Source organism: Saccopteryx bilineata, chromosome 4, assembly GCF_036850765.1.
Source record: "Saccopteryx bilineata isolate mSacBil1 chromosome 4, mSacBil1_pri_phased_curated, whole genome shotgun sequence".
NCBI lineage: Eukaryota > Metazoa > Chordata > Mammalia > Chiroptera > Emballonuridae > Saccopteryx > Saccopteryx bilineata.
This window is the reverse complement of record NC_089493.1, coordinates 267,667,888-267,684,967: the sequence shown is the minus strand read 5'-3', so window position 1 is coordinate 267,684,967 and position 17,080 is coordinate 267,667,888. Positions and strand designations below refer to the sequence as shown.

Here is a 17,080-nt window from a genome sequence, read left to right as displayed (position 1 = left end):
TTAATCCATCCTCCCCATTGAGGCAGCATCACCCCTGAGGCCTGTCTGCCTGGGGCGTGGCCCCTCAGAGAACTGACAACTCACTGCCTCCCCAGCCAGCCCACTGGTCTCTGAGGTCAGCTGGCTCTAGAGCTTTTCTTTACTCGGAATAGAAGCTGCTTCCCCCGCCCTTGCCTCCCCTTGAGCTCTGTGTGCCCACCAAGAGGAAGAAGTAGCCAACATATTGAGTGCTTATCGTATTCATACTGGGTATTCCTTATTTTTTCCTCAACAACAACCCGTGAAGTAGATAGATACTGTTATCCCCATTATACACATGAGGAAACGAACACAGAGAGGTTAAGTAAGTTGCCTAAGGTCACACAGCCAGGAGTAGCAGCATTGCTTTCATCCCCTGGTCTATAGCCACAAGATTGAAAGGTGGCTGGAATCTTCCCCCAGGCCAGAGGAGTGCCGTTTAGGGTCCCCTTGGTGCCTCTGGGCGTGCTTTGTGCTGAGCCATGAGGCTCCGAACAGACATGGGCTCTCTGGTACAGCCTGCTCTCATCTGGTACCCATGCTCTGTTTGTTCACAGAGCCCAGGGATGCATCGTCACCCCCTAGACAAAGGACTTGCATGGTTCTTGGGGTGTGTCCTGAACAACGGTGAGCCAGGGCTCTCCCCACAGCTGCTGTTCCCCAGTCTCCCTCCTTCATTGGTCAGAGCTCTAGAGTTTTGCATCCCATCTACTGACTGCTCCCACAGGACCTAGCAAGTAACCGTTACACACAGTTGCACAGGTTGTGTACTGCCCAGCTCCGTGAGCCCTCCTCACACAGACCATGAAGTGGACGAGCCCTCTCCCCAGCACTGTGGTGCCACCTGCCCAGCTCTCTGGGCAGCAGATCTGTCTTGGGCTCTGATTGGAGCCAGCTGGGGTTTTTGCCTGAACAGTATTTTCCAGAAACTGAATGGTTGTGGAGTCGTGTCTCCGTGCCTTGTTGGCCAGGACCCTTGAGATCTACCCTGCTACGGAGCTGGCAGGGTTCCAGGTGGCCCATGCACTGCCCAAGCTGGAAACAGATGGGAACCGTCCCGCCTGAAGCTGCTGCTCACTGTGCAGAGGAAGGAAGCAGCCCAGGGCTCACCACCCCCCGGAGCCGGGTTGGGACTGGAACCCAGGCCTCTTGGCTCTGGTGTCCAGGCATCTCTGTCTCCTCCTGTTGTTTCATCCTGTTCCTATGGACCATGAGGGCACCGAGAGGGCAAACGGATCTTCTCCTCCTCCTCGGGTTTCCTAACAGGCTGGCTAATTGCTGGGTTTTGGTCCTCTTTCAAGCTCCTTGTGGACCAAGTACAGAGAGGCCACAAACAGCAGGAGCTTGGCATCTGGGGTGTAGATTTAGCTATGACTCATTAGAGAGCTCAGAGCTGGGACAAGAGACTTGAGCGTCTCACAGAGCAGGGCTAAGTCAAGGACGGCAGTGCACAGGGCTTGTTCTGATTAGGGCCCCTCTGGCTGTGGAGATAGGGATGTGGCTTTAGTTCATTCTTCTGCTCATCAGACAAGGAGTGCTGATTCTGTGCCTGGCCCATGCTCATCCGAGGTGTGTGTCCAGAACCCACAGTCCTTGCCTCTGAGAGTTTAGGTTCTGCTGGGTGAAACGAGTCTTATTCATAATGGGTTGTGAAAGCACTCACCGCGCGCAGCTGCGCACACTGTGTGTGCACTGCCCAGTTCTGGGGGCACACTTCATAGACACTATGAGATAAACTCTCCCTAGAGCCGTGGCATACCGCTCACCCACAGTGGCCTTGACATCCTCTTGTAGACTGGGGCGAGACCATAGGCTGTCAAGGGGGACTCACTCCTACGGTGGGAGGTGAGGGAGAGGTGGCTGGTGCCAGTCACAAAAGGTTTGATCCCGAAGAAGATGCCTAAACTGGGTCTTGAAGGGCGAGACGGTCACATCAGCCACATATTTATACCCTGTTTACACGGAGGCCGGTGCTCGCTTCTGCCAGTGTTTGTGCCTCCAGAATGATTTATGTGCTCTATTTCTGGAGGGTCCCTCACCACCCAGAGGGCATTGGGAGCAAATGCCACATCTGTTTGCCTTCACAGGGCTTGCTCAGACACCAGGTGGCCACTCCCCCACCCAACAAGCCCCTGCCCATGGCAGGCCAGCGACAGGGGGGCCCCGAGGCTCTCTCTGAGTGCACAGGAGTCCCCAGGAAGGAGCCAGGCCAGGCCAGTGATTGCCACTTACTAAGGTGATAATTTGCCGTTGTCCTGAGCAATTATAGATCTCATTTGTCCAGGCAATAGTTGCAAATTGGATGTGGGACAGGCAGGGACAGAGATGTCAATTGAAAACCAAAGAGCTGGAGGCAAGTGGAAGAGTGTATATGCTGTTGGTTGAGCAGAATGTCAGAGGGGAAGAGAGTAAATGCCACCTTGTTTGGGATTCAGGCACAAGCATTTCAAGTCAGGTTCACTGATGTATAATTTACACTCAATAAAATTCATACAGTCCTTTTAATTTTGACAAATGTATATATGATCCTGTAACCACCACCACGGTCAAGATACCAAACATTTCCACCACCCCAAAAGTTCCCGGGTCCCCCTCTAAGTCAACCCTCACCCCGCCTCTGGCAGCCACGACGGTGTTCTCTGTCCTTACAGTTTTGCTTCTTCCAGATGTCGTGTGAATAGAATCATATAGTACGGTAACCTTTTGAGTCTGGCTTTAACTTAGCAAAATCCATTTGCATTTCATCCCCAGTATTGCACGAGTCAGTAATTCGTTCCTTCCTGCTGCCAACCAGGACCCCGCGGTGTGGATGTGCCTGCAGTTCATCCAGTTCTCTAGCTGAAGGGGGGACACTTGAGTTGTGTCCAGTTTGGGGTGATTGCAAGTAAAGGCTGTAGACCTTTGCATGCAGGTCTTTTTGTGCACATATGTTTTCATTCTCTTGAATAAATACCCAGGAGTGGGATTGCTGCTTCGTGTGGTTGGTGTGTGTTTAACTTTATAAAAAGCTGCCAGACTTTTCCAAATGGCTGTATCATTTTGCACTCCTACCAGTTCCAGTTGCTCTTATTCCTTGTGAAAGTTGTAAAGAGTAAAGTACAAGGGCGCTGCAGAGGTTCTGTGGAGAAGTCTTCCGTGTCGCCAGGCGGCTGACCGGGGAGGAGGGCCAGGAGGAGACAGGTCTGTGGACATCCGGGCTGCCCGGCCCCCTGCGGCACTGCACCCCTGTTCAGATTCCTTTTCCGTGTTAATCTCTGCGAAAGCGATCTCCAGGCCCTTGCTGCGGTTCCTCGGTGGGCCTCTTTCTGTCCCGGCTCCCGTGATGGATGGATGGGTTGTACGCATTGGGCTGGAGCCCGTGCTGGGCGCGCGGTTGGGCGCAGCAGTGCCAGATAAGTGACCGCGTTTCCTGCGTGCGGCTGCTTGTGCACACCATCTCCCCCTGCAGCTGCTCCTGGAGTGTTCTAGGGGCCATTCTGACCAGGTTGGGGGACAGAGAGACAGGCACTGAGCGGTGGTGACATCTCCTCACCCCATGATGGAAAGCCTGGGCACAGGGCCAAGACCAGCAGGGACACGATAAAGAGGGGCAGAGTGAATGTTAGTCCTTGGCCTTGGGAAATTGATGGGGGTGCACACAGGGGGCGGTGAGCATTGTACACCCCAGGCTGAGCAGTGTTACCAAAGGAGACATGGCCGTTCAGGGGTCCGCATGGTGGACCGAATGCTTCTCATGGAGCAAAGAAAAGTACCCTGAAGGCTGGGCTGTTAGTTGGGTGATGTGGATTAGGCCCTAAATGACAGGGGGACTGCCCCAGTTGGGGAGGAGAGGGGCCGGGATGGTGGGGGCAACAGTGACAGAGGTGGAATGTGGGGGCCTATGGGAAAGGCAGCTCATTTGCATGACCCCTTCCCAGAGCTGCCCTTCAGCCACTGCCTGGAAAAAGTGGGGTCTGAGGCCCATGGGCCTATACAAGATCCTAGAAACTAGCCGACTCTGGGGTCCCCAAGGATCAGGGGTGCAGAGGGGACGGTCACCATCTCTAGGCCTCTCTGAGACCCTGAGTCAGAACTGGGGAGTGGGGGAGTGGAGGGAGAGAGAAGCAGCTTACTGGAGGTCACCAGCAGCCTGGGGCCAGAGCTCTGAGTAAACCGAGTCATCGACTGGGTCACGACCACAGTGTTTTGACAGGACTAATGCGGAATTGACATGATATCCTGTGTCTGTCTGTCCATCCACCCAGGTGCAAGTTCTTCAGTCTGACCGAGACGCCGGAGGATTACACCATCATCGTTGATGAGGAGGGCTTCCTGGGTGAGTGCTTCTCCCATCTGGGCTTTGGCTGGACTGTGCCCACAGGGGTGTCCGTCCTGGCTGCCTGCCTCCTTATTTCTGCCCCCTCCTCCTGGTGGGCTAGAGAGGCAGCAGAGGGTCTTTCTTCTCTCCTGTGTCCTGGCTGATCGCCCTTCCCTCTCTCTGCTCGTGAGACTGGCCCAGGAAGGCCCCAGGGATAAAAGGGTCAGTGAGCAGGGCGCTCGCCCGGCCGAGAACTAGAGCAGCCAAGAAGGAAGAGACGTGTTTCCCTGTGCATCTACTGTGAGTGAGGTGCCTACAGCGTCCGCAGTCCTGGTTCCCATCGGGGCAAGCCCCAGAGACCGCCCTTCGTGATTTTCCTTTACCTTTTTCCCGTTTTTAAAATTGAGATACAGCGCACGTACCATAAAATTCACCCTTGTCAAGTACACGGCAGTTCAGTGGTTTTTGATGTCTACAAGGTTGCGCAGCTGTCTCCACTCCCATTCCAGAACGATTTCGTCCCCCCAGAAAGAAGCCTCATTGCCCATTAGCAGTCATTCTCCCCTCTCTCCACTTCCTTGTAGTTTTATTATGTAAGTTTTTTGTTTCATCATGCTCTAAAGTAACAACAAACATTCATTCACTTGGGCTGACCCATACGCGTTAACTTACGGGGAGATGGTGTATCCATGAGGAGCTGAGAACAGAAAGGGGTGGTCACGTGCACAGGCTTACAAGCAGCAGGGGGCTGGACTCCCCCAGCCCCCAGGCCGGTGTCTGAACCACAGTCTGCAAAACCTGCAGATGATAAAACAGATTCAACATTTTTAAGAAACAGTCCTGGGCCTGACCTGTGGTGGTGCAGTGGATAAAGCGTTGACCTGGAACGCTGAGGTCGCCAGTTTGAAACCCTGGGCTTGTCTGGTCAAGGCACATATGGGAGTTGGTGCTTCCTGCTCCTCCCCTGTCTCACTCTTTGTCTCTCTTCTCTCTAAAATGAATAAATAAAATTAAAAAAAAAGAAACAGTCCCAGCCCCCAAATAACTAGTCACTTTTTAGCGTCTCCTTTCCAACTTTTTTCTCTGTATGGGGCTATCTCTCTTTAATTTACTTCTGACCATCATACAGATTGAGATGTTTTCCATTAGCATTACAACTTACAATTTCCTGTGACGTCACAGCCTTTCCCAGCAGTCCCCCTTCCTTGCTCTGTCCCCAAAGGTTAGAATTCAAGTTGCATTAATTTTTCTCCCATGATAAATTTGTAAACTCTTTAAATATGTAACATTTGTTCTTCTTCAGGGTGATTCCTACAGTGGGCCTGAGATGGCGAATGGGTCTGAGGTTGACTTTTCTGCAGTTCCCGATTCATGTTGACACCTTGGGGAAGCCACCTCCCCAGCGAGGCTCTGTCATTCCCGCCCGCAGGTGCTCCAGGGCACCAGGCAGTGTGGGGGTGGGCTCCCCTGTCTCCCAGGGGGCATCTGCGTGGCCAAAGCAAGGACAGGGCAGGCCCCCCAGGAGGCCCTGCCTCGCCACCAAAGACACCCATGTCGCCGCTTACTTATTTCCTCAGCAGGTGTTTTCTGAGTGCAGGAGCCACGGGTACGTGAAAACTGGGTGCTCTGGCACCCCAAACTCATCTTCCTTTTCTTATGGGCACTCGTACCTTTCCTGTAGAACTGCTGAGAATCGTGGCGTCTCAGACAGAAGGAATGCCCAGAGTGTTCCCTGAGCATAGTCTGTCTAACCCTCCTCTCCAGGCAGCAGATGAGACAACACTGAGCAAGGAGAGAGGGAGGTTGTGGGACCTGGTAAGCCGGTTTTGCAGGCCCTGGAAGGCCGTGTGTGCAGGAATTGTCACTAACCAGGGAGCTGTCCTGCAGAGGACTGCCCAGTTATCTGAGCCAGCCCCCAGGGTTGCAGGAGGGCATGTTTACTGAGCACCTGGGGCGTGCCAGCATCTTGCTAGGCCCTGGAGATGTCACGGGAACTGAGAGACCCCATCTCTGACCCTAGGAGCCTTAGAATTCTGTGACTTCTGGGCAGGGATCTCCCGGGCTAGCAAAGCAGGCTGCTTGAATAGCTGTTATTGCCTGAGAAAAAATTATGTATATGTACCGTAGAATGTATCTAGCCCTACTCAGGTGGCTCAATGGATAGAGAGTTGACCTGGCACACCAGAGCTTGCAGGTTCGGCCCCAGGTCAGGGCACGTAGGAGAAGCAATCAGTGAGAACACAACTAAGTGGAACAAGTAAGCGAAACAACCAGTTGATGCTTTTCTCTCCCTCCCTCCCTCTCTCCCCATCTCTTGCTCTCTCCCTCTCCTTCCCCTTTCCTCTTTCTCTCTGTCTCAAATCAATGAAAAAAATTTTAATAAAAATAATAAAGTAGTAAGTATCTCTCATACTCCTATTGTGGAACTACCAGGGAAAATACACAAAATAAGACTCCCTTTACCCCACTGCAGAAATGCATCACCCCTGGGATTGTTCCAAGGACCTGAGGGTAATAAGACCCATTTTATAAGAGGGAAAACTGACACCGGCGCCCGGAGTCCCTGAGTGACGGGCCCATTTGCAGCAGGAACTGCTGCTGTATTGGTTCCTAACAGACCCGGGTCAGGAGGAGCTGAGAAGGGGGGCAGGGCAGGACTTGGGGTGGGGACTGCCGAGTTCCCCCTTGTCACCTCAGCTCCGGGCAGTTTCTGTTAGGAGGCTCCTCTTCGGAACAGCAGTGTGGCCCGCATCTGCCCCAGTGGGCCAGCGAAGGCTGCTGGTTGTGCCATGCTGTGTGAGGGGTGGTGCGCTGCCTCCCAGGTCTGCAGACGTTGCTTCTCACCCAAGGCGCCCCTTGGCCAGGGTGACTTGGTTATTTTTCACTCTTGCCAGCGTGAAGCTTTCTCAGTTTAGAACCAGCAGCTCTCTGCAATTCACATGTACGTAAAATGCTAACTTTCCCCGGGAGAGTGGGACGATTGTCAGTGACTTTAGCCAGGCAGCTGCATCTAATGTGGAATTTTAGAGGTTCTTGGCTCAAACAGATGCTGTGTGTCTGTATGGCAAACAGGAGGGGTTTGTGTGCATGTGTGCCATTTGATCTTTTACATATTTAATGAGCACTTACTGTGTGCAATGCTAGATGTTCTCAGATACCCAGAATAATATGAGCAGCAGCACCTGCCCTGACCTCTAGGTAGAGGGCAGCATCGTGGGTGTGCTGGTAAAAGGAGTGTAGTGCTAATCCGGCCCTTTCAGTGGTCCCCACCCATTGCAGTCCCCTCGCCTGTGTCAGTTGGTACCTGTAGCACATTGGGACAGGACATGCCCCTTGGGCCCTGACTGGCCAAAAAATAGGAGAAGGAAGATGTTGAAAGGTTAACTTCTGGCTTCCTGCTGAGCTGAGAGAAAGATCCAGGTTCGGTTTTAGCCCTGCTACTCACTGCTTATCATTCTGGGCAAGTTGCTCCGTGCCCAGGGGCCTCCGTGGCCTCGTCCCAAACACAAGGTCACCTCCCTCCCTCTCTGTTCTGTAAGCCATGTTCGTGTGTACCCGACGTCAGTGGGCCCGCGCAGCTCAAACTTGTATTTTTCGAGGGCTAGCTGTACTCCTTTACAGTGAATTTGAACATTTGTAACGCTCTTGATACACTGTACCCACCTGCCATCCAGAACCAGCCGAACTGCCACCAACAGCGTGACAACAAAGGCCCGGGCATCTGAGGAGCACTTGGGCGGACGCCAGGCACTCAGCTAAGCGCTTGATGGGGATTATCTCTTCTAATCCTCCAAGCGTCTTCTCTAGTAGATCATGATTTCATCATCCCACATTTGAAAACTAAAAACCCCAGGGACCCAAGGTCACACAGCCAGACTCAAACCACCTGCCCTACCCCAGGACACGACCCTGCTGCAGGCAGGACGGGAGGGGCCTGAGAATCTGCGGAGGACGAGGCCGCACAGCACAGGGAACTGCACAGGCCCCGTGGCCAGAACAGCAGGGGACTCCTGGAGAGGGGGAGGCTCCACCCCGCAACTCGGCCTGAGAGGGCAGGGAGACACTGCTGCTCCTCTCCCAGCGCGCGTCCTCAGCTCCAAGAAGCTATTTTTAGGGTCTTGGACGATGGGCAGTGACAGAGATAATCTGTTTCAGTGTTGGAAAGGGTCCACTTTCCCTCCAGGGAAGAGCCAGCTTGCTGCCTCCCGGCAGCTCGCCCCACACCCAGGAGCAGCACTCCCGGCACCATGAGGCCTGGCCCGCGGGGAGGACGGGGCCCAGGCAGCCCTTCCCGCTCCCCCAGGATGCCCGGGCAACGTTGGGGTCCACAGGGCCAGAGGCAGCACATGCTGTGGTCTCCAGCTGCTTCTGGCGCTCTGACAAAGTGCCTCCTTCTGGACGCCTCAGAGGGGCAACCACTGGTCCAGAGCCCACCTCCCTCTCCTTCCGGGCCTGCCACTTTCAAGAACCTCAGGGGCTTCTCTCCAGGGCCGAGAGCCAGGAGCAGAATTATTCACGTCGCAGAGCTGAGCCGGGCCTCCGGTTCTGGGAAGCGTGTTTGCTCTGGCCGGCCCGGGGCCGAGCAGCAGTCTCCTTTCTGACACCTCGGGTAAATGAGTGGAGAGACTAGACACACACGGCCGCCCGAGATCCAGCGTCTTTTAAAATGTTTTCTCCTGCTCTCCCTCCCAAACCTTTTCCCTTTTCTGGGAAGCCGGCAGCCTCTCCAGCCAGCCTGGCCCAGGACTGGCCCTTCTTAGCCAGCAGGACCAATGGGCTCACTAGGCTGTGGTCGCCATGACGACCAGAACTGGGCAGGTAGGAGCCTGGTGGGGCCTCACTCAATTTCCTCTCCTTGGAAGCCATGTTGCCTGAGGCATTGTCCTCATCCTGCCTGGTGTCTTGGCCCCTCTCCTTAGCCGCTATCCTTCCTGGGGCTCAGGAAGTCCTGTGGCCCTTCTTTTTTTTTTTTTTTTTCCTGTGGCCCTTCTTATTCGGTGCCCAGGACAGAATGTGAGGGTGTCAGCCTGGGTTTAAATCCTGGCATTGTCCTTTCAGAAGTGATCTTGAGCAAAAATCCCTGCCCTAGCCACAGAGACCCAGCAATTACTGTCGCTCTGAACTTCCCCCACCCTGCCCCTGGCCAGTGCCACCCCCCAGGACTCCCGAGCTCTCAGAAGGGAATTGGGTGGCAGTCACGGCCCACCTGACAGTGGCATCCCCAGGAGCCCTCGTGGAGCTGTGAGTCCTTCCAGGGAGGCCCAACAGGCAGGTCCGATTGAAGCAGGGAGGAAATCCTGGGCCCTCCTCCTGTATTTTCCTGGCCTCCACTCCACCCCAGTTTTCTGGGAGGTTCCTGGGAACCCAGTTTGAAAACCACGAGACCCATTCCACTGGTGTGAGGTGGTGATGGCAGCCCCTGCCACCCAGAGGGTAGTGAGGACTAAAAATAACAAAATCATTACTAACTGCTGAATACTCATTATTTCGCAGTAGGGGAAACTAAGGCCTGACACAATTAAACCACCTGTCCATGAAGTTCCCACCCTGTTGAGCCACCTGACACCTGAAGTCCTCTGAGGCTGAGCCCACCCCCCTTGGACAGATGAGGGCACTTGGGCCCGGAGGGTGGGGCGGGCCAAGACCACACAGCTGGTCCAACGTCTCAGTCCCCACCCCCAGCTCTGCAGCCTTCTGTGTCCTAGGGACCTAAGGCCCATCAGTCACAGGCCTGCCTTCTGTGTCCCCCTCCAGAGCTGCCGTGCTCGGAGCACCTCAGCGTGGCAGACGCCACCTGGCTGGCCCTCAATGTAGTATCAGGAGGCGGCAGCTTCTCCAGCTCCCAGCCCATCGGCGTGACCAAAATCGCCAAGTCGGTGATCGCCCCACTGGCCGACCAGAACATCTCCGTGTTCATGCTCTCCACCTACCAGACGGACTTCATCCTGGTAACTGCCTGCCCCGCCCCAGGGCCTGGGGCGGCGTGGACACCCCCCACAGACACTGTCTGCCAAGTTCTGTGGCCCCCTGTCCCTGATCAGCTCAGAGGGAGGTGCCAGTCAGGTGTTAGCACGACCCAGGCTGGGCTCTAGGTCTCTGCCCTCCCCCAGTGGGCCGTGCTGGGCTTGACCTAGAGGCCAGGAAGTAAGGTCTGGGGGTCATATATGGGTGGGCTACCGTCCCCACTGGACATCTGTTCCCCCACTGCCCCACCCTTCCCCTGGGGTGGCAAGTATGTCGGGTCACAGGGCCAGCAGCAGGTTCTGGCCACCGTGTCCTTCTCTTCTCCCATGGGACGTGGACCACCCTCAAGGGCATGGGCCTGGGGAAAGGAAGGGACAGGTCTGGGCGCAGTGTTCAAAGGGTAGGGTGGGGGACAGACTTGTACCTCCCAGCCCTTGGTGTGGCATCTGCCCCTTTGTATCTTCCCTGTTGCCCCTGGGGAGGCATGCCCTGGTCCCAGGCTCCCACCCCCCGCCAGGAGGGCAGGAGGCAAGGGCAGGAGCAGCTGGGTCTGGGCAGAATCTCGGAGTAGAGGGGTCGCTACCCCCAGACCCACTCAGTTCAGGGGCCACAGGACACATCCTCAACCTCCTGTCCCCAGGTACGTGAGCGGGACCTGCCCTTTGTCACCCATACCTTGTCATCAGAGTTCACCATTCTGCGGGTCGTCAACGGTGAGACGGTGGCGGCCGAGGACCTTGGTATCACCAATGGCTTTGTGAAGCCCAAGATGGGTGAGTGGGGGTGGTCATTTAGGGAGACCTCGAGAATCTACCAGGCCCTTGAAGTAAGCCAGTCAGAGAAAGACAAATACCATGTTACTGCACTTCTGTGGACTCAAATGAACAAAGTAGACTAATAAATAAAATAGAAACAGACTCATGGGTACAGAGAACAGACTGGCAGCTGTCGGAGGGCAGGGTGTGGGGGCTGGGTGGAAAAGGTGAAGGGATCAAGAGAAAATAAAACAGACAGTAGAATGATTCCCAGAGGGAAGGGGTGGGGGAGGAGGAAGAGGGTTTGCAGGGGATAAACGGTGGTGGGAGAGGCTTGGCTTTGGGTGGTGACCACACAGTGTGACATTTAGATGATATAGGGTTGTACCCTTGAAACTTGTATAATTTTATTAACCAGTGTCATACCAACAAATTCAGTTTTAAAAAAAGTTACCAGGTCATTCCCCAGAGCAGCCCATTCTCAGAGCATCACTTGAACACTGGGCATAACACAGTTCAGCATCCCGGTCACACCCTGTTCCCAAGGTCTAGTAAGGTTCTTGGGTGTGGACGCAACCCACAATGGCCAGAGGTGTTTCCAGCCTGGCTCATGGTACCTGGGCAGACCCCCGCCCGGAGCAGTGACTCGAGCTGAAGCTGGAACATGAGTGGGAGCTAAGCCAGATGGTGAAGGTTGGGAAGGGCAATCCAGGCCGATGACACAGTATGTGCAAAGGCCTGGGGCCAGAGGGGGGGGTGTCAGAGAGCTGTAGGTGGAGGGGCCAACGAAATGTCGGGGCCCAGGTCTTCCAGGGCCTGCAGCCATGCCTCCCCAGAGTGTCTGCTGGCGAACCGTGCCCTCTCCTGGGCCTCCGCTGCCTCTACCTCTCCTCTCCCGCCCGCCTGAGCCCCCCTGTGTTTGCACTCTTGCAGTCCAGAGGCCTGTCATTCACCCACTGTCCAGCCCGAGCAACAGGTTTTGTGTCACCAGCCTGGACCCTGACACGCTGCCTGCTGTCGCCACACTCCTCATGGACGTCATGTTCTACTCCAACGGGTAGGGGGCTCTTGGGTGTGACAGACCTCAGGGTGGACGGAGAGGAGACATGCCTGTGCTTAGGAGCCCGCCTCGGAGGGGACAGACCTGCCCAGGGGGCCCGTCTGAAAGGGGAGACACAGATGTGCCCTGCAGCTAGTTTGGGGTGGAGGAGGACATGGCTATATTTAAAAGCCCCATTCTCACCCTGGCTGGTTAGCTCAGTGGCACAGTGTCGGCCTGGAGTGGAGTCCCGGGTTCGATTCCCGGCCAGGGCACACAGGAGAGGCGCCCATCTGCTTCTCCACCCCTCCCCCTCTCCTTCCTCTCTCTCTCTTCCCCTCCTGCGGCCAAGGTTCCATTGGAACAAAAGTTTGCCCGGGCGCTGAGGATGGCTCTGTGGCCTCTGCCTCATGCGCTAGAATGGCTCTGATTGCGGCAGAGCGACACCCCAGATGGGCAGAGCATCGCCCCCTGGTGGGCGTGCCAAGTGGATCCCGGTCGGGCGCATGCGGGAATCTGTCTGACTGCCTCCCCGTTTCCAACTTCAGAAAAATGCAAAAAAAATAATAATAATACTAAAATAAATAAATAAATAAAAGCCCCATTCTCAGAGGGGAGACTTTCTTCCTTGGGAATCACAAAACTTGGTGAATCCCAAACACCCCGCAGTCCCCTCAGCTACGAGCGCAAGCTCAGTCCTTAAGGAGCCGGGAACTTGGGTTTTTTCATTCAGAGGACAACAGGCTCTGCGCTTTTCCTCAGAGCAGATTTTAAATTTAGGCCAACACCAGGTCTGGTGGGTGCACGTTCCAGTGAGCTGGCAGTGACAACAGACTGCACCCTGAGGTGTGGGCCAGCATGAGGACACAGGAACCCTGTCCTGTGCTGGGGGCCGGCTGGGTCCCCAGCCCGGGGCAGTGTGTGCTCGCCTCCATGAGTGCCATGGACGCCCCTGCATCACACAGATGAGACCAAGCGGGGGAGGCGGGCTGAGGGCTACCCAGCATGGCAGGGAGGGGCCGGGACTTGGCCCTGCTCTTCCCGGCCCCTCATGCTGAGGCTAGTGGGCAGGGTGGGAGAGCCAGGTGGGGGTCGGGGTGTGGTGGGGCCCCACTCCATCCCTCACCAGCACCCCCGCCCCCAGCGTGAAGGACCCCATGGCTGCCAGTGACGACTGTGGCCACATCCGCTTCTTCTCCTTCTCCCTCATTGAGGGCTACATCTCCCTGGTGATGGACGTGCAGACCCAGCAGAGGTGAGCCTGGCCGCAGGGGACAGGTGACCCAGGGTGGGCTGGGCTCCATTATGGGCATATCACCCAATTTGTCCCTTCATTGTAGGTAAGCTGGCCCCGCCTCACAAGTGACAGGCAGCTCAGGGAGACGCAGCCCCCAGATCCAAGTGCCCTTGGTCCCTCGGCCCCCTCTGTGGAGCTGGGGAGGAGCAGTTGTTAGCACAGTCGCAGCCTCGCCTTCCTGCCCCCCAACCCCCAGGCGAGCGGGTGCAGAGAGAGTGGGTGGAGGCTCTGCTGGGGCCCTCGGGACCATCCTAGGGCAGGTGGAGCCCGGGGCAGAGTGCTGGCCAGGGAGCTTCATTAACGGCAGCCTCTGGGATTTTTCTCTCACTCCATTTTAAGGTTTCCTAGTAATTTGTTGTTCACGAGCGCATCTGGAGAGCTCTGGAAGATGGTGCGGATCGGAGGCCAGCCCCTAGGATTTGGTGAGTCTCGTGGGGTTCAACAGTGGGGGGTTGAGGGGCCGGCATTGCCAAGTGCTTCTGAGTGCTTGGCACTCGTATCACCTGGAGTCATTCGGCCTGAGCATCTGTACCCTGTGGTGCAGGTGGGGAGACAGGCTTAGGGAGCCCTGTACCCTGTGGTGCAGGTGGGGAGACGGGCTTAGGGAGCCTGAGGCCCCTGAGCAGTGAGTGACAGGAGGCACAAGCCTCTGCAGGACTGGAGGAATGGCTTCAACCAAAGCACTCGTACTTTCCCCACGAGGAGATTCATGCCTGCTTTTTGTTAGGACACTGGGGACATAACAGAAACTGAAAAGGGGAATAGCCCTGGCCGGTTGGCTCAGTGGTAGAGCGTCGGCCTGGCGTGCAGGAGTTCCGGGTTCGATTCCCGGCCAGGGCACACAGGAGAAGCGCCCATCTGCTTCCCCCCCCCCTTTCCTCTCTGTCTCTCTCTTCCCCTCCGAGGCTCCATTGGAGCAAAGATGGCCCGGGCGCTGGGGATGGCTCTGTGGCCTCTGCCTCAGGCGCTAGAGTGGCTCTCCTCCACCCCCACTGCTCCCAGGTAATGACTGTTGAACGGAATCTTTGATGTTTGCATCACATACACAGGGTATTTGCTGAGCGTCTCTGGCCGCCTCAGCCATCCCAGCACGTCACCATCTCCATCCTGGGGAGGAGCACTTCCTCACCTAGGGCCACACTCACCTGAAGCCCCAGGAAAAGATTCGCAGTTATTCCCTAAGGCAGGGGTCCCCAAACTTTTTACACAGGGGGCCAGTCACTGTCCCTCAGACTGTTGGAGGGCCGGACTATAAAAAAAAACTATGAACAAATCCCTATGCACATTGCACATATCTTATTTTATTTTATTTTTATTTATTTTTTTTTTTTTTCATTTTTCTGAAGCTGGAAACAGGGAGAGACAGTCAGACAGACTCCCGCATGCGCCTGACCGGGATCCACCCGGCACGCCCACCAGGGGCAACGCTCTGCCCACCAGGGGGCGATGCTCTGCCCATCCTGGGCGTCGCCAGCACATATCTTATTTTAAAGTAAAAAAACAAAACGGGAACAAATACAATATTTAAAATAAAGAACAAGTAAATTTAAATCAACAAACTGACCAGTATTTCAATGGGAACTATGCTCCTCTCACTGACCACCAATGAAAGAAGTGCTCCTTCTGGAAGTGCAGCGGGGGCCGGATAAATGGCCTCAGGGGGCCGCATGTGGCCCGCAGGCCGTAGTTTGGGGACCCCTGCCCTAAGGCTTACTCTAGCATCAGTTTCCACAATTTTTTTTTTTTTTGTATTTTTCTGAAGCTAGAAATGGGCAGGCAGTCAGACAGACTCTCCCACATGCGCCCGACCGGGATCCACCCGGCACGCCCACCAGGGGGCGATGCTCTGCCCATCTGGAGCGTCGCTCTGTTGCAACCAGAGCCATTCTAGCGCCTGAGGCAGAGGCCATGGAGCTGTCCTCAGCGCCCGGGCCAACTTTGCTCCAATGGAGCCTTGGCTGCGGGAGGGGAAGAGAGAGAGAGAGAGAGGAAGGAGAGGGGGAGGGGTGGAGAAGCAAATGGGCGCTTCTCCTGTGTGCCCTGGCCGGGAATCGAACCCGGAACTCCTGCACGCCAGGCTGATGCTCTACCACTGAGCCAACCGGCCAGGGCAGTTTCCACAGTTTCCCAGATAGTGTCTTTGGTAGTTTTTCCCATGAGCATTTTTTGAGGGGCCCCAGACCATTGGAAGGGCCATGTGGCACATTCCCACCAGCACTGGGTATAGGTGGCAGCCCCTGGGAGGGACTGCAGAGTGCCCGGGACAGAGCACTGTCTTGATGAGAAACTGCTTCCTCCGGCCACACTGTTAGCCCTGAGAGCCTGAGCCCAGTGGAGGCTCGTGGCAGATGACAGAGGGGTTGTTTCCAGGGGGCACCCGGGGCAGGCCCCAGTGGGAGCGGTGAAGCCAGATTTCTCACAGACGGTGCAGAATGTTCCCGACGGTGCGCAGGCGCTGGCCTTGCTCCTAGGACAGGCCAGGGACATGGAGGGCGTTTGGATCTGGGGGAAAGGGCCTGTGAGGGAACTGGATGCTGCCACCTGCCTCCACCTTTCTCATGAGTTCGCAGGTGGACAGTCATCTGCAGGGCCGGACAGTGCCTTCTGACTCAGCTCACATCTGGGCTAAAGCCAGCGCGCCGTGGGGGCAGGACTCGAGTGCTGGGGAGTGTACTCTGAAGGCTCTTGGTCCGACCCTGGGCCCGGCCTGTCTCCCGGGCCGCCTCCTGCACGAGCCCCAGCCCTTCTGCCCAGTCTGCTGGCAAGCGGGGTCATGGGGTTGTGAAGATAGAGGAACTTACCAGGGAAGGAGGCGGGAAATGTGGCCTTGGGCATGTTGCTTGCTTAACCTCTGAACTTCGGTTTCCTTCTCTGTAAAACAAGGATGAGGATACATGCTGCCTCAGGGCTTAGTAGCAGCGGTGAGGTGCTCAGCAAGCAGCTGTCATTGTCACATGTAAGGACTAGGTGGCTTGGAAAAGGTTCAGGAAAAGAAGGCTTCTGGGAGGAGGTGACGCAGAGCAGCAGATAGTCACTGGGCTGACGGGGAGGAGAAGTGGAGGAGGTGTGACAGAGCGCCCCTCCACGTCACCCCAGCCTCTGAGCCTGCCTGCAGAGTCCAAAGGAAGAAACGGGCCAGGTCTGCCCGGCAAAGGGGCAGCGGATAGTCACTGGGCTGACGGGGAGGAGAAGTGGAGGAGGTGTGACAGAGCGCCTCTCCACGGCACCCCGGCCGCTGGCCCTGCCTGCAGAGTCCAAGGGAAGAAACGGGCCAGGTCTGCCCGGCAAAGGGGCAGCGGATAGTCACTGGGCTGACGGGGAGGAGAAGTGGAGGAGGTGTGACAGAGCGCCCCTCCACGTCACCCCGGCCGCTGGGCCCTGCCTGCAGAGTCCGAGGGAAGAAACGTGCCAGGTCTTCCCGGCAAAGGGGCAGGGTCCTGACGCTAGTCCGAGGGGTCTGCCCCGCTTCTTCCCGAGGGTGCGGGAGACCAGTAGAGCTTCAGCAGGTGAGGAGGGCAGCCAGGAGCCACCAGGAGGAGGCACAGAAAGAGGCAGGAAGACTCATAAATACACCTGCTTACCCTTTTGTCCCCTGCTTTGCTTCTGAGTTTACCCAAATACACTCAGTATAATAGTATCACAAAGAAAGTTTGGACGAAGGAGAAGGCAAGGTGAGATGGTAGGTGAAGCGACGGTCTCCCCGGTGGCAG

The 17,080-nt window shown here is 56.1% G+C and overlaps 1 protein-coding gene across 1 annotated transcript in view; it reads left to right on the top strand.

The window, feature by feature from the left end:
- Nucleotides 1-17,080, top strand: part of CASTOR2 (cytosolic arginine sensor for mTORC1 subunit 2) — a 52,951-nt gene that overhangs the window by 32,013 nt on the left and 3,858 nt on the right. The window contains exons 2-7 of the mRNA XM_066274624.1: nt 4,263-4,333; nt 10,070-10,263; nt 10,920-11,052; nt 11,968-12,091; nt 13,218-13,328; nt 13,710-13,792. Coding sequence (XP_066130721.1) covers nt 4,263-4,333; nt 10,070-10,263; nt 10,920-11,052; nt 11,968-12,091; nt 13,218-13,328; nt 13,710-13,792 — 716 coding nt within the window. The remainder of the gene's footprint in view (nt 1-4,262; nt 4,334-10,069; nt 10,264-10,919; nt 11,053-11,967; nt 12,092-13,217; nt 13,329-13,709; nt 13,793-17,080) is intronic.